At 45.7% G+C, this 16514-nt stretch overlaps 1 protein-coding gene across 1 annotated transcript in view; it reads left to right on the top strand.

Moving 5' to 3' along the window:
• The window catches only part of LOC138670888 (TRAF family member-associated NF-kappa-B activator-like), a 75003-nt gene that overhangs the window by 14869 nt on the left and 43620 nt on the right, over positions 1 to 16514 (top strand). The window contains exon 2 of the mRNA XM_069758637.1: positions 15305 to 15426. Coding sequence (XP_069614738.1) covers positions 15312 to 15426 — 115 coding nt within the window. The 5' untranslated portion in view covers positions 15305 to 15311. The remainder of the gene's footprint in view (positions 1 to 15304; positions 15427 to 16514) is intronic.

The following is a 16514-nucleotide window of genomic DNA, read 5'->3' on the forward strand; positions in this document are numbered from 1 at the left end:
GCTAATCGCAGACGCCGTGTGGGTCCCCGACTTCGTGTTGGGGATCTGGTTTGGTTATCTTCTCGTCATATTCCTATGAAGGTTTCCTCTCCTAAATTTAAACCTCGTATTATTGGTCCGTATAGGATTTCTGAGGTTCTCAATCCTGTGTCTTTTCGTTTGACCCTCCCAGACTCCTTTTCCATACATAATGTATTCCATAGGTCGTTGTTGCGGAGATACGTGGCACCTATGGTTCCATCTGTTGAGCCTCCTGCCCCGGTTTTGGTGGAGGGGGAATTGGAGTATATTGTGGAGAAGATTTTGGATTCTCGTGTTTCTAGACGGAAACTCCAGTATCTGGTTAAATGGAAGGGTTATGCTCAGGAAGATAATTCCTGGGTTTTTGCCTCTGATGTTCATGCTTCCGATCTTGTTCGTGCCTTTCATGCGGCTCATCCTGGTCGGCCTGGGGGCTCTGGTGAGGGTTCGGTGACCCCTCCTCAAGGGGGGGGTACTGTTGTGAATTCTGTGGCTGAATTCACTCCTGTGGTCACAAGTGGTACTGCAGCTTCTGAGCTTCCTCCCTCAGGTGTTCTGGTGAGCTCGTTAACTGCTTCATTACTTAACTCCGCCTGATGCTGCTATCCTTGCTCCTTGTCAATGTTTCAGTGTTGGATCTGAGCTTCTCCTGATTGTTCCTGTGACCTGCTGCTCTGTATAGCTAAGTGCTTTTTGCTTTTTTGTTGCTTTTTTTCTGTCCAGCTTGTCTTGTGTTTTGCTGGAAGCTCTGAGACGCAAAGGGTGTACCGCCGTGCCGTTAGTTCGGCACGGTGGGTTTTTTTTGCCCCCTTTGCGTGGTTTTGCTTTAGGGTTTTTTGTAGACTGCAAAGTTCGCTTTACTGTCCTCGCTCTGTCCTAGAATATCGGGCCCCACTTTGCTGAATCTATTTCATCCCTACGTTTTGTCTTTTCATCTTACTCACAGTCATTATATGTGGGGGGCTGCCTTTTCCTTTGGGGAATTTCTCTGGGGCAAGTCAGGCCTATTTTTCTATCTTCAGGCTAGCTAGTTTCTTAGGCTGTGCCGAGTTGCCTAGGTAGTTGTTAGGCGCAATCCACAGCCGCTTTTAGTTGTGTTTAGGATAGGATCAGGTGTGCAGTCTACAGAGTTTCCACGTCTCAGAGCTCGTTCTTGTATTTTTGGGTATTTGTCAGATCACTGTGTGCGCTCTGATCGCTAAGCACACTGTGTTTCTGGATTGCCTTCATAACACCTCTCATTAGCAAACATAACACACCTGCTTCCCTAGGACAGGTATTTCAGGATTTTCAGGCTCTTGTCTCTCCCTCAAATCTTTAGGCGGCTGTACAGGGTATTCTTCCTTTTCATAATCTACTATAATCAGCGGTGGTGCCTCAGGAGCATCTTGCTTCTCCTCCATGTGATCAGGATCTTTTGACAGACAGGGTTGTAGCATATTCCGGTGAACTATTCAAGTGGAAACGTTCTCTTTTCGTTCAGGCTGAATCTTGAAGATGGGCCCTTCGGAGTTAATTCTCTGTTTTACCCGATACAGGTTCTTTTCCCAACGATTTTCCAGTTTATCTCGAGGACGTTTATCTTGAACTAAGACGGTCCCCAGCTTGGAGAGCTGTCCCTCGCAGAGGAGCTATTTCTGAATGTTCCAGTTCTTGCAATCTGGTCCGCACCAGTCGATGTAGCGTAGAGTCTGCAGGCGTTGATGATATTCTGGATCTAGGTGGATACACCTGTCCACAGGTAACATAGTAACATAGTAACATAGTTAGTAAGGCCGAAAAAAGACTTTTGTCCATCCAGTTCAGCCTATATTCCATCATAATAAATCCCCAGATCTACGTCCTTCTACAGAAACTAATAATTGTATGATACAATATTGTTCTGCTCCAGGAAGACATCCAGGCCTCTCTTGAACCCCTCGACTGAGTTCGCCATCACCACCTCCTCAGGCAAGCAATTCCAGATTCTCACTGCCCTAACAGTAAAGAATCCTCTTCTATGTTGGTGGAAAAACCTTCTCTCCTCCAGACGCAAAGAATGCCCCCTTGTGCCCGTCACCTTCCTTGGTATAAACAGATCCTCAGCAAGATATTTGTATTGTCCCCTTATATACTTATACATGGTTATTAGATCGCCCCTCAGTCGTCTTTTTTCTAGACTAAATAATCCTAATTTCGCTAATCTATCTGGGTATTGTAGATCTCCCATCCCCTTTATTAATTTTGTTGCCCTCCTTTGTACTCTCTCTAGTTCCATTATATCCTTCCTGAGCACCGGTGCCCAAAATTGGACACAGTACTCCATGTGCGGTCTAACTAGGGATTTGTACAGAGGCAGTATAATGCTCTCATCATGTGTATCCAGACCTGGGTAGTCCTCCTCTGGATCTAGTTCCAGCTCGGTAATCTCTTTCCCTGGGTGGCAACACAGCAGAGTACCGGACAGGACTCTTTCTGCTCACATGGGTAATTCACTCTTTTGATTGTTCTGTTGTTACATTGGGTGCATGTGTTGATCTTTTGTATACGGATACCACTAGTAGACTTGTAATAAGATCACCACATGCCCTACACAATGCAGCCCATGTATAGCTAGCACTCTATTTCTGATGAGCTGTCATCATATATACCATTCTAATATTACTAACTGGGCCCTGTCCTATATACCTGGTTGACACAAATGTGCCTTAGGATATAGTTACTGTGCACCTGATACCAGTGATTATTATTGATTTATTTGTATTTTTGTTCAAATTTACTTAATAAAATATTACCTTTTTACTATACTTTGTGGCTAGTGTTGACTCATAGTTCTCCATTTCCTGAACAGCAGAGTATATGGAGTATAACCGGTGGTTCGGTGGCTTCGGTTGTTGTATACCCACACTAGCTCAGCTACGAACTCAGTCCATGGGGCCTTTCAGTCTTCCTCCAGTGTTCTCAACATCTGGATTAGGGTACGGTTGAACCATTCACAAGTCCCATTTCCCTGAGGGTGGTAAGGCGTTGTGCGAGATTTATTGATTTGGTACAGACGGTGTAGCTCTTCCATCACTTTTCCAAGAACACAGGCACCCTGATCTGAGTGGATTCACTTCGGACAGCTGTACACTTGAATGAAATTTATACGATGACAAACTTCGCAAAGTGGTCCGTCATTACCAGGCAATGGTCATATCCTTGATAAGCCGGCCTAATAGTCAGATAGTCTATCATCAGCACTTCCAGAGGGGCATAATTCACGATGGTTTGTGTGGGAGCCCTTTGTTCTGGAGGTTTCGCTAACTCGCAACTTTGGCATAGCTTGCAGGTCTCTTTCACTACGGCCTTCAGCCATGGATGATAAACTAATCTTTGCAGCCACTGAAAAGTTTTCTATTGGTCGAAGTGAGCTCCTCCTTCATGTGCCTTTGTGGCCACCTTGAATAACAGCAAATAAGTGGCCACCTTGGATAATTTCTGGAATTACCACTTGCCAGGTGACACCCAGTTCCCGCTGAAGCTGGACCAAGCCAGGTCAAATACTAGACTGTAGCGCAATACAAAAAGAATAAGCAAACTCATGATCAGAGACAAGCCAGGGAGTCAGTAACGGTCAGAAGTGGATAAGCCAAAAGATAAAAGACAGAAGCAGGTCAGGATACAAGCCAAGTCAAAACCAAGAAGTCAGCACAACAAAGGGAAAGATGGAGTCAAGACGGGAACAGGGGAAAACAGAGGCACAGTTTCAGACAGCAAATGCAGCAGGACAAATCAGAGCAATCAGAGTCAGCTACAGCAGCACTAGGCAAAAATTATAACTGACATCGCTTGCAGGAAGCAGCAGCAATAATTAGCCAACCTGAACCAAGACAGAGGCTGGGAAAGGTTAACTCTTGACATGACCAGACCAGGAAAAACGAAAAGCAGGTCTCAAAACCCGGTCTGGATCATGACAGTACCCTCCTTCCAAGGGGGCCCCAAGACCCCCAGGTATCCCAGGATACTGTGCATGAAACACCTGAACCAATCGATCGGCATAAACCCATCATGCTAGGACCCAGGATCAATCCTCAGGACCGTAACCCCTCCAATGGACCAAATACTGCAGCGAACTGCAGACCATGCGCTAATCCACAATCTGTTCCACCTCATACTCCATCTGCCCATCCACACAAACCAGAGGCGGAGGGGATGGAGACCCATCAGAGGAAGGTACAAATGGCTTTAGGAGAGTCTTATGGAACACATTGGGGATCCGAAGCAACGGACTTGGATGTAAGTGAGAGGCAACTGGATTGACAACCTCAATTACCTCATAAGGACCTATAAACCTGGCACCTACCTTAGCGGAAGGATCTTTCAGCTGAATGTTCTTGGTAGGCAACCAAACTTTATCTCTCACTAGGAATATGGGTCCTGTAGATTGTCACTTATCTGCAAACCGTTTATGTTTGCCTTGAGCTTTCCCAATGTTCCTCTGGACTTCTCTTCATACCTCCCTCAGCCGCTGAATGGCCGAATCTGCACCTGGACTCCCTGAGTCCATCCTGTATAACTCACCAAAATGGGGGTGAAAGCCATAATTAAAAAAAGAGCGGAGATGTGCCTATGGACTGATTAATACAACTATTAAAGGCAAACTCAGCCACTGGTAACAAAGAACATCAATCATCCTGCTGGGACGTGGCAAGACACCGCTAAATTTGTTCAAGAAACTGATTGGTCCTCTCCATCTGACCATTGGTTTCAGGATGATAGACTGAGGAGAAGGCCAAAGTATTAACTAACCTTTTAAAAAAAAAAATCCAAAATTTGGACACAAATTGTACCACCCTATCTGAAACCACATTCAAAGGCACACCATGCAATCGCACCACGTGCGCAACATAAAACCTAGAAAGTGTTTCATCATTAGGCAGTCCCGCCAAAAGTACAAAATACGCCTGTTTACGGAATCTATCCACCAACACCCAGAACAGTTTTGTCATTGGAAGGAGGGAGATCAGTGATAAAGTCCATGAACAAATGAGTCCAAGGTCTATCCGGAATTGGCAATAGCACCAATTCCCCAGCAGGTTATGAGAGCTTTTAGCATGGGCACAAGTATCACAGGAAGATATGAACACGGTGACATCAGAAGCTATAGAGGTCCACCAAAACAGTCTAGCAATAGCTCTACGAGTGGCCGAGTTTCCAGGATGCCCACTAAGAGCAGAATCTTGGAACTCCTGGAGCACCCTCAACCGGTACTGAGCAAGGCAAAGAGTTTGCTGTCAGGCAAAGATGGAGGAGCATGAGACGAATCTCCCACTCCAATTCTGAGGACATCACTGTCACGAACACCCCATGCTGAGGAATGGAGGAAGGAGGTTCAGGAGGTGATATCGGATCCAAACTGCCAGATAGGGCATTCGCCTTGACATTCATGGAACCAGACCGAAAGGTGATAGAAAAATTTAAGCATGGAAAAAATGCGACCACCTCGCCTCTCTGGGAGTCAAATGTTTGGCTGACTCATTATAAGGCAGATTCTTGTGGTCCGTAATCACCGTCAACCGATGAACAACCCCCTCCAAAAAGTGCCTTTATTCTTCAAAGGCCAACTTGATAGCTAAAAGCTCCTGATTCCCAACATTGTAATTTCTCTCAGCAGGAGAGAATTTTTTCGAGAAGAAGGCACAGGGCCTCAGGTTAGTCAAAGTGTCAGGTCCTTGGGATAACACCGTCCCCACCCCCACCTCCGAAGCATCCACCTCAATGATGAACGGTTCAGACAGATAAGGCTGGACCAAAACAGGGGCAGACATAAAGCAGTTCTTTAATAAAGCAAACGCCTCCACACCCGGAGCTGACCAGTTTTTGAGATCAGCCCCTTTACGAGTCAGATCAGTGAGGGGCTTGACCACCTGTGAAAACCTCTTAATGAATTTCCTATAATAGCTTGCAAACCCCAGAAAACGTTGAAGACCCTTTAAGTCTCTGGGTTGCATCCAATCCACAATGGCCCATACCTTCCCAGGGGACATACGAAACCCCTTGTCAGACAGAATGAACCCCAGAAAGAACAATTCTTGGACAAAAAAATGTGCATTTTTTAGGTTTGGCAAAGAGCGAGTTTTCCCCGTAACCTCTGGAGAACAGCGCGTAGATGAGCCATGTGAACTTGTTTGCTAGATGAAAACACAAGGATATCATCTAAATATACCACCATAAAGCGCCCAATAAAATCAGAAAATACATGGTTGATAAAATTCTGAAAAACAGCTGGCACATTAGTGAGACCAAAAATTCTCAAATAACCCTTCAGAAGTGAGAAATGCAGTTTTCCACTCATCCCCCTCCTGAATACGGATTAGATTATATGCTCCCCTGAGGTCTGATTTAGAAAACCATTTGGCCCTCGACAACTAAATGTACAAATCAGGGATGAGCTGAAGGGGATAGGTATTTCTCACTGTGATCTTATATAATTCCCAAAAATCGAAGCATGGGGCAGACCACCATCTTTTTTCTTTACAAAAAAGAATCCAGCTGCCAAAGGAGAAACAGAGGGACAGATGTGGCCTTTACGTAGGCTTTCAGAAATACATTACTTCATAGCGGTTCGCTCTGGGCCAGAGAGATTGTACAAATGGGCCTTGGGCAGTTTAGCACCAGGAACCAGATTAATAGTACAGTCAAAAGGACGGTGTGGTGGTAAGACCTGAGCCTCCTTTTCGGAAAAAAACATCTTCAAAATCCTTCAGGTACTCTGGAATACCTTCCAGATTAACGGATGATACAAGTACTGTAGTACGGCAATTTTTGACACAATTAGGACCCCATTTGACAATGTCCAGAGATTCCCAATCTATCACAAGGTTATGTAACTGTAACCAGAGGAACCCCAACACCAGTCCCGTAGGCAGGTTGTCCAGAACAAAACATGACATACATTCCTGGTGCAAGGAACCTACTTTAAGGAGAAACTCCTCCGAGACAAATTTAATGGCATTCTTAGCCAGTGGTGTTTTGTCAATGGCAATAATATGAATAGGAGTCTCCAGCCTAACTGTCCCTAACTTACACTTGGTCACCACAGAGTCAATAAAGTTCATGGATGACCATCAGTCAACGAAGGCAGAAGTGGGCGTGAAGCAACTCCCACAACTAAGTTCCACTTCAAACAATACTTTAGAGAATGAGGAAAAAGGTATCTGGAAGTTTGGGTAACCTCCTTGACAATCACTCATACTCAGCCGCTTGTTATTCAGTGGGCAGGAACACTCCTTTTTCCAATGTCCGGGATCTCAGCAGTAAAAACACAGCTTTCCTTCACATCGCCGTCTCCTCTCTTTCTCCTTGAGGTTGGTGGCCCCCACCTCCATAGGTTCAGACAGTGGCAAAACAATGGGATTAGTGAGGAGCAACGGAATCTCTCGCTGTGTAACACCTCTCTCCAAAAGCCTCTGATCCATAAGGATAGCCAGAGCGTCCTTCAGGTGATCCGACAGTCCTCTTCTGAACTGACATCTCAGCGCACAGTCATCCCAGGACACTTCAGTGGACCATCAACGGAAATCAGAACTATACTATTCAGCCGAGAGCTTACCCTGAAAGAGACTCATGTTTGTGTCCTCTGCGACTCTCGCCCGGTCAGGCTCATCAAAAATAAGTCCTAGAGCCTCAAAGAAACTGTCCACAGACATACATTCATGGTCAGCAGCAGGTAAAGAGAAGCCCACGATTGAGGTCCCTCCCGAAGTAAGGAAATGATTATCACTAGTGTTGAGCATTCCGATACCGCAAGTATTGGGTATCGGCCGATACTTGCGGTATCGGAATTCCGATACCGAGATTCGATACTTTTGTGGTATCGGGTATCGGTATCGGATCAATAGGGATGTGTAAAATAAAGAATTAAAATAAAAAATATTGATATGCTCACCTCTCCGGCGGCCCCTGGACATCACGCTGGTAACCGGCCGGCTTCTTTGTTTAAAATGAGCGCGTTTAGGACCTGCGAATGACGTCGCGGCTTCTGATTGGTCGCGTGCTGCTCATGTGACCGCCACGCGACCAATCAGAAGCCGCGACGTCATTCTCATTCACTAAACTCCTAATTCTAGGAATTAAGGACCTGCGAATGACGTCACGGCTTCTGATTGGTCGCGTGGCGGTCACATGAGCGGCACGTGACCAATCAGAAGCCGCGACGTCATTCGCAGGTCCTTAATTCCTAGAATTAGGAGTTTTGTGAATGAGAATGACGTCGCGGCTTCTGATTGGTCGCGTGCCGGTCACATGGGCGGCACGCGACCAATCAGAAGCCGCGACGTCATTCGCAGGTCCTGAAGGCGCTCATTTTAAACAAAGAAGCTGGCCGGTTACCAGCGTGATGTCCAGGGGCCGCCGGAGAGGTGAATATATCAATATTTTTTATTTTAATTCTTTATTTTACACATCCCTATGGATCCCAGGGCCTGAAGGAGAGTTTCCTCTCCTTCAGACCCTGGGAACCATGAGAATACCTTCCGATACTTGATGTCCCATTGACTTGTATTGGTATCGGATATCGGTATCGGCGATATCCGACATTTTTCGGGTATCGGCCGATACTATCCGATACCGATACTTTCAAGTATCGGACGGTATCGCTCAACACTAATTATCACCACTCGCTGACTCTCATCTCCGGAAGATCAGGCTCTAAGAGAAAACAATAGCTTGCAACTGTCCTTAAACATATGGAATCTCTCCTTTTCCCCGGAGAAGGTATCTGGGAGCCTGACCGTAGGTTCAAGAGAGTGCAATGAGACATCAACAGTGTCAGAGTACTTACAGACAGACTGGGAAGAAGATCTCTGCAAAGATTTTACCATGTCAGAAAGCTCTCTTTGCAGGTGGTTATGAGACGTGGCCAAGGCCCTATGTTCCACAGACAGATCCTGCATCATTTGTGTCAAACTAGTCATTTGATCTGCCAAGGTATGGAGCGGAAACATAGAAAGCAGAGCAGAAAAAAAAACTGTCTATTTCTGGTCAGTTATAATATCATGCTGCTGCAATGCCGGTAGGTGCAGGCTCCACTAGATGGCAGTAGAGTGGAAGCAGGACTGCACCTCTAGAGAACTGGCCTGCAGTGCACTAATGAGGCTACCACAGGTGGCAGCAGATTAGTCAAACAAGCCAGGTAAAATCCTAGGCTTTAGCGCAGTACCAAAGGAATAAGAAAACTCACGGTCAGAGACAAGCCAGGGAGTCAGTAACGATCAGGAGCAGATAAGCCAAAAGACAGAAGCAGGTCAAGATACAAACCAAGTCAAAACCAGGGAGTCAGCACATTAAAGGGAAACACGGAGTTAAGATGGGAATAGGAAAAAATCAGATACACGGGTTCAGACAGCAAAGTGCAGGACAAATCAGAGCAATCAGAGTCAGCTACAGCAACGCTAGGCAAAAACTATAACTGACATTGCCTACAGGAAGCAGCAGTGATAAATAGCCAACCTGAACCCAGACAGAGGCTGAGAAAGGTTAACTCTTGACATGACCAGACCGGGAAAAAGGGAAAACAGGACTCAAAACCTGATCTGGATCATGACAGTTTCTCACCACAAATCTTACTCCAATTTGAGAATGGAGTATGATTTCTGGTGTAAGGTATGCCACAGCTTGTTATGAATTAGATGAGCTGTGACATCACACCCCAGCCCTGCCCCTGCTTCACCCATTTTTGTGAAGCTAGGCGAAACTGTTGTGAAAATGCCAAAAGACTATACATTTTTGTGTAGCTCTGTATGTGTAAAAATTATGGCATAATTGCTTTAATGAATTGGTTCCAATGTATGTAACCTTACTTGCTTTTTATATAATTTTATGGTCAGTTACAGTGGGGGAAATACGTATTTGATCCCTTGCCGATTTTGTAAGTTTATCTACTGACATAGACATGAACAGTTTATAATTTTAAGGATAGGTTAATTTTACCATTGAGAGATAGAATATGAAAAATAAAATCCAGAAAATCACATCTGGGCTGGAGTGGAGGACTTCGGCTGCAACCATTTCTGGACCAAATGCAACAAGTCAAACATGAACCCTTCGGGCTCTGACAGATATAGTGACCCCTGAGGATGCCAATAACTTCATTTTCAACTTGGCATATTCCTGGGCATCCAGTAATGTCAAATCATAATAGGCTTTCTGGGGCTCACCAGTCAAATAGGGGGCTAGTACTTCTGCCCACTGCTCTGGTGGTAACTTCACACTCTCCGCCACCCGCTCGAACACAGTGAAAAATGCCTCTATATCATCCCCTGGGGACATCTTTTGCATGACTTGTCTTACCACTTTCCGGAGGCAGGAGTCATCACCTTGATGTGGGGGAGGAGCGGTTTCTCTGCTGTGGACATCTTCCGCCAGGAGTTCCTTCTGCCTTTGTTGTTGTTGAATTTGCTGTATTAGGAGTTTATTAGTCTCCTGCTGTACCTGGTGCTTCTGGTGTTGGTTCAGGATCAGGTGCTTGAGTAACTCCTCCATTTTGTCCGACCGTTATTCCATCCCTGTAGACATCACCCAGGACATACGGTTTATCCACCGCTGCTACACGTGTTACTGGAATGTTGCCAGCATCCGAAACCACTTGTGGAAGGTCGGCTCACTTAGCTGCTCCTCAAGGTAGACACAGGCACAGGTGTGGTTAAAATCTCTGAGTGGTTTATTGCATCATAAACCAAAAACCCAAACTGGTAACATAAAAACAGCCTGTCTGGCTCAAAAAAAAGTAAATACTTCATGCAACGTCCTGCCCAGTACTTCTGGGACAACACATATGGCAGCTCTCGCAGGAGCTAGCAGTCTGGAGGCTTCCTTCTTCCACACTACACACAGATAGAGAAAAAAAAACTAGCTGGAAATTTATCTTTCTCCAGCCATACCCTGAAGGTGGAGGTATAGTGGATAGGCGTCCTGCCCATCTCTGACCTACCCACAATAAAAGCCATGCCCATAAGGTGACTAGATTGCTCTCAGCGCATATCATGCTGGAGAAACACTTATGACGTTTACATCACACAGGAAAGCAACTTTTGTGACACATATCTCCACCTCATGTACGACACCAGTGACTCTGTCACAATCATTATTGACAGAAATGATGGAGAGGCAAAATTGTCATATGCTATGTAAAAAGAACCAGCAAGACTGTCACCAAATCAGCAAAAGTGCAGTCACAGTTTCACTTGGCGCAAGCAGGCCGGGACTATTTTTCTCCTAGCTTCCAGAGATGGAAAGGGGACTCTGGCAGATCCCTTCCCAGGCCCACTGTCACCTCGCAGCTGGCGTCTGGGGACGCGGCCGGTGCCTTGTCAAGAACCAGGTGGTTACCTCTGCAAGAAACCTTGGGAGTGAAGCACAAAGAGACAAGAGGAAGAACCCTAAGGAAAACACTGAAAAGATAGCTACCAATGTTGCCAGCAACACTCACTTCCACAGCACATACAGTCATGGCCAAAAGTATTGACACCCCTGCAATTCTGTCAGACAATACTCATTTTCTTCCTGAAGTGATTGAGATGAGTTGAGATGCGAACTTGGCTTCAGGAAAATGGCCGCGCGGCATACCGCGGCCATTTTCCTGAAGCCCCGGGCAGCAGAGGACTCCATATGTGCACGCGCGGCCTCAGGAAGATGGCCGCCCCCACAGATCACCAGGGAAATAGCGCCGATCGCGCGTTTTTTCTTCTCCTGCCCAGTGGATTCAGAAGATGGGCATGCGCAAACCACTACGCCACCAACGGAAAGATATGCAAGATCTGGGGGAAGAACCAGCGATGTCGCCACGCCCATCTGACCTGACCAGCCTGATTGACAGGCGAAAACGGCGACTTTGGTAAGGTATTTCGGCAGCTTAGGGGTGGAATCAGGGTACACAAAATACACTATAGTAACACACAGCTCAGGCCCTATTTAACAGTAGTTTTATCTCGTACTGAAAAACCGGGGTGACAGGTTCCCTTTAAATGAAAAAACACAAAAGAGAATGAAGCAAAAAGCAAAACATTGATCATTTCACTCAAAACTCCAAAAATGGGCCAGACAAAAGTATTGGCACCCTCAGCCTAATAATTGGTTGCACAACCTTTAGCCAAAATAATTGCGACCAACCACTTCCGGTAACCATCAATAAGTTTCTTACAATGCTCTGCTGGAATTTTAGACCATTCTTCTTTGGCAAACTGCTCCAGGTCCCTGATATTTGAAGGGTGCCTTCTCCAAACTGCCATTTTTAGATCTCTCCACAGGTGTTCTTTGGGATTCAGGTCTGGACTCATTGTTGGCCACCTTAGAAGTCTCCAGTGCTTTCTCTCAAACCATTTTCTACTGCTTTTTGAAGTGTGTTTTGGGTCATTGTCCTGCTGGAAGACCCATGACCTCTGAGGGAGACCCAGCTTTCTCACACTGGGCCCTACATTATGCTGCAAAATTTGTTGGTAGTCTTCAGACTTCATAATGTCATGCACACGGTCAAGCAGTCCAGTGGCAGAGGCAACAAAGCAACCCCAAAACATCAGAGAACCTCCACCATGTTTGACTGTAGGGACCGTGTTCTTTTCTTTGAATGCCTCTTTTTTTTCTCCTGTAAACTCTATGTTGATGCCTTTGCCCAAAAAGCTCTACTTTTGTCTCATCTGACCAGAGAACATTCTTCCAAAACGTTTTAGGCTTTTTCAGGTAAGTTTTGGCAAACTCCAGCCTGGCTTTTTTATGTCTCGGGGTAAGAAGTGGGGTCTTCCTGGGTCTCCTACCATACAGTTGCTTTTCATTCAGACGCCGACGGATAGTACGGGTTGACACTGTTGTACCCTTGGACTGCAGGGCAGCTTTAACTTGTTTGGATGTTAGTCGAGGTTCTTTATCCAACATCCGCACAATCTTGCGTTGAAATCTCTTGTAAATTTTTCTTTTCCGTCCACATCTAGGGAGGTTAGCCACAGTGCCATGGGCTTTAAACTTCTTGATGACACTGCGCACGGTAGACACAGGAACATTCAGGTCTTTGGAGATGGACTTGTAGCCTTGAGATTGCTCATGCTTCCTCACAATTTAGTTTCTCAAGTCCTCAGACAGTTCTTTGGTCTTCTTTCTTTTCTCCATGCTCAATGTGATACACACAAGGACACAGGACAAAGGTTGAGTCAACTTTAATCCATGTCAACTGGCTGCAAGTGTAATTTAGTTATTGCCAACACCTGTTAGGTGCCACAGGTAAGTTACAGGTGCTGTTAATTACACAAATTAGAGAAGCATCACATGATTTATCGAACAGTGACAATATTTTTGTCCACCCCCTTTTTTATGCTTGGTCTGGAATTATATCCAATTTGGCTTTAGGACAATTCTTTTTGTGTTTATTCATTTAAGACAAATTAAATGAAGATAATAATACCAAATAATTTGTGCTTGCAATTGGATCGCCCCCAAGTAAGGGCAATGGGGTACTCTGTACCAGGTCCTTCAGTTCCCTCAGCTGGGTTGTCATGGTGGCCCGACCCGGACCGTGGCCCTATGAGGGGCGCCCAATAAAAGGGTAGAGTTTGTAGATAACGGTAGTGTTCGTGACGCCACCTGTGGTATTCGGTCAGGGTGACCGATGCTGCTTAGGGGTCCGCTTGGGTGATGGAATGGCAGCTAGATGGTATACCTTCCCACAGGTGAAGTATATCCCCAGGGCTTCCCAGAAGTGTAAATGTTGATGGTGGATGGTGCAAGGTGCGGTGAATAACGAGGACACAATGGGTGCAGTCTCTTTACCTTTACTGAAGACTTCAGCATCCACAGTCCAGGGTCCTGGATGACAGGGTAGGCAGAGTCCAGCCGGTCTGATGGCAATTCCAGAGTCCCCCTATCCAGGTGGAAATCAGTAGCCTTCCCCTTGTGCACAGTAACGTAGTAGGTCCCTACTTGCATTAGCTCCCATAGGGTCCTCACTCTTGTTACTCTTCTCTCTGTCCCCCAGATGGATAGGACAAACCCGTATGACGGTGGTGGCCTGAGGCTATTTTATAGGGACCCTAGCGTCGCCCCTCCTCCACATTGCCACCTTGTCTGCTTAGGTTCTTAGGTCGGGCAGCTAACTTGGAATCGACTGTCCTGCCGGTCTCTGAAGTAACGTGTAGAGTCTATTACTCCCTCGGTGTTCAGGCTACCGGATCTGCGCTCAGTGGGAGGCAGCCTGCCTCTAGCTGGTCTCCCACTGGTGTTTTACTCCTGTTGCTACAACTTCTGTGCTCACTCACTACGGCACACTTCCTTTCTTGTCCTTTCTTAGGAGGCTGCCGCATGGGTTGCAGGTGCAGCTCCGTGTCCTTCTTCCTTCCTGGGCCAAGCCCAGTCTGCTCCTCTCCTCCTCCTGGCTCCTTCTCCTACTGCCCTCCGTCTGCAACTGTCTAACTTCCTAACCAAACCCCCAGTTTTACCCAAGTGTGAGGAGTAGCCTAATAGATAGAACCTTTTGCTCCCCCTGGTGGCCGGCGTGTGAAGTGTGTGTGTGGCTGTGATACCTGGCAGGGTGAACTCCTTTGGTGCCATCAGACGTAACATTGCTCCCCCTGGTGGAAGAACGACATTACAGCAACGACCAGGACTCTGGGGCGCTGCACAATCATTTTCAGGAAGAAACTGAGAATTATCTGACAGAATTGCAGGGGTGTCAATACTTTTGGCCATGACTGTAGGAACTGTAATAAACAGCAAAGGCCTGAGCAGGGAGCAGGGTTACATAGCCCACCTGATGCTGAAGGAAATGACCAGGTGATGAATACCTCCCAATTATCCCCAGGTAACCACTCTCTGCTAACTTACACAACAGAATGGACACAATCCCACCACTGCCTAGTACCAGCCACAGCAGTGTCCTGTGTTGCCTGGCAATTGGGGAACGCAGCATGCCATGTTCCCCAGGGCAGAGAAATCCATGGAAGATACGGCGTCCCACATTCCCACACATCCAACTACTCCAGAATGCAACGCTCTAAGAGATTGGAGGGGTTTTCATAAATGCTTGGTAGCTCTGCTTCCATGGTCAGGACAATGGCATTGCTTGCGACTGGAGCAGCGTAGCAGTGGACCCGAACCATTCCCAGGTGGTGCACGGAACAATTCCTAACAAAAATGCAGAAAGCTGCTCCTTGACATCTTAAGAATACTTTTGATAACATTACTGTACAATTGTTAGAAAAACATTCCCTCCTGAAAGTAGACCAGTAAGGAGCATTTCTCAAAACAGTATTTGGTTAAAAGTTGTTTTCCTTGTTTTTAGGTAATATATGATGGAAGATGCTTTTTTACAACTGTACCAAGAATTCAAAAAGTTGCAAATTATATGCTCCAAACAGGCTGAACTTCTCCAAAAGTTGCTTTCAAAAAAAGGTGACACTAATGGTAAGACAGATATCTTCAAGAGAAGTGGTGTTGTTTTTACTGAAGGAGGTGGTTGTGCTTCCTGTAAACTGTGATATTTTGTGACATGGACATTTCTCTGTCAATTTACTCCCATTTGTTGCATTTGCCTTGTAGCACACACCATGAGTGCAGTCTTTATGGAAAGGAAGAAAGTGTATTTCTAATATGGCTGACCAAGTGAAGTTTTAAAACGTGTTAGAAAAATAGCTTTTAAATAAATACATTTTTAAATAAAATATCTGACACATTATTTTTATTATGTATACCCCAATATTTTGTGGTACAGTGTTAGCCAGAAAAAAATGTTGCAATTCCAAGCATCCTTGGAATTATGCCTTAGGCTGGTTTCACATTTGCGTTTTTTGCCGCTGCGTTTTAGCGCAAAAAAACGCATGCGTTTTTTCCCTATACTTAATTCCCTATACTTAACATTAAAAACGCATGTGTTTTTTTTGCATGCGTTTTGCCACGTTTGACGACGCATGCGTCGTTTCTATGCTTGCGTTTTGTTGCGGAAATGCAACATGTAGTAATTTCTAGAGCCTTTTTTTGCGGCAAAAAAACGTATTGCTGTCTATGTAAACGCATGCGTTTTTAAGCACATGCATTTGCTTGCGTTTTTAAACGCATGCGTTTCAATAGAAAAAAACAAGAATACACACTGATAAGCGACCTCCCACCATAAAGGTGATAAAGGGATCCAAACCCTAACCCTAACCCTAACTCTAACCCTAGGGATCCTAACCCTAACCCTAACCCTACCCCTAACCCTAACCCTAGGGATCCTAACCCTAACCCTAACCCTAGGGATCCTAACCCTAACCCTAGGGATCCTAACCCTAACCCTAACCCTAGGGATCCTAACCCTAACCCTAGCTATTTCTGTTTATAGTGGGTTTTCTAGTTGATTTTGATGATTGGCAGCTGTCACACACTTCTCATCATGCGTTTCAAAATTGCAAACGCAGGAAAAAACGCATGTAAACGCGTCAAAACGCCGTGTTTTTTTACCACATGCAAAAACGCATGCGTCTAAAAAATGCAGCGTTTGCACACATTTACATGCG

Source organism: Ranitomeya imitator, chromosome 3 (genome assembly GCF_032444005.1).
Source record: "Ranitomeya imitator isolate aRanImi1 chromosome 3, aRanImi1.pri, whole genome shotgun sequence".
Lineage (NCBI taxonomy): Eukaryota > Metazoa > Chordata > Amphibia > Anura > Dendrobatidae > Ranitomeya > Ranitomeya imitator.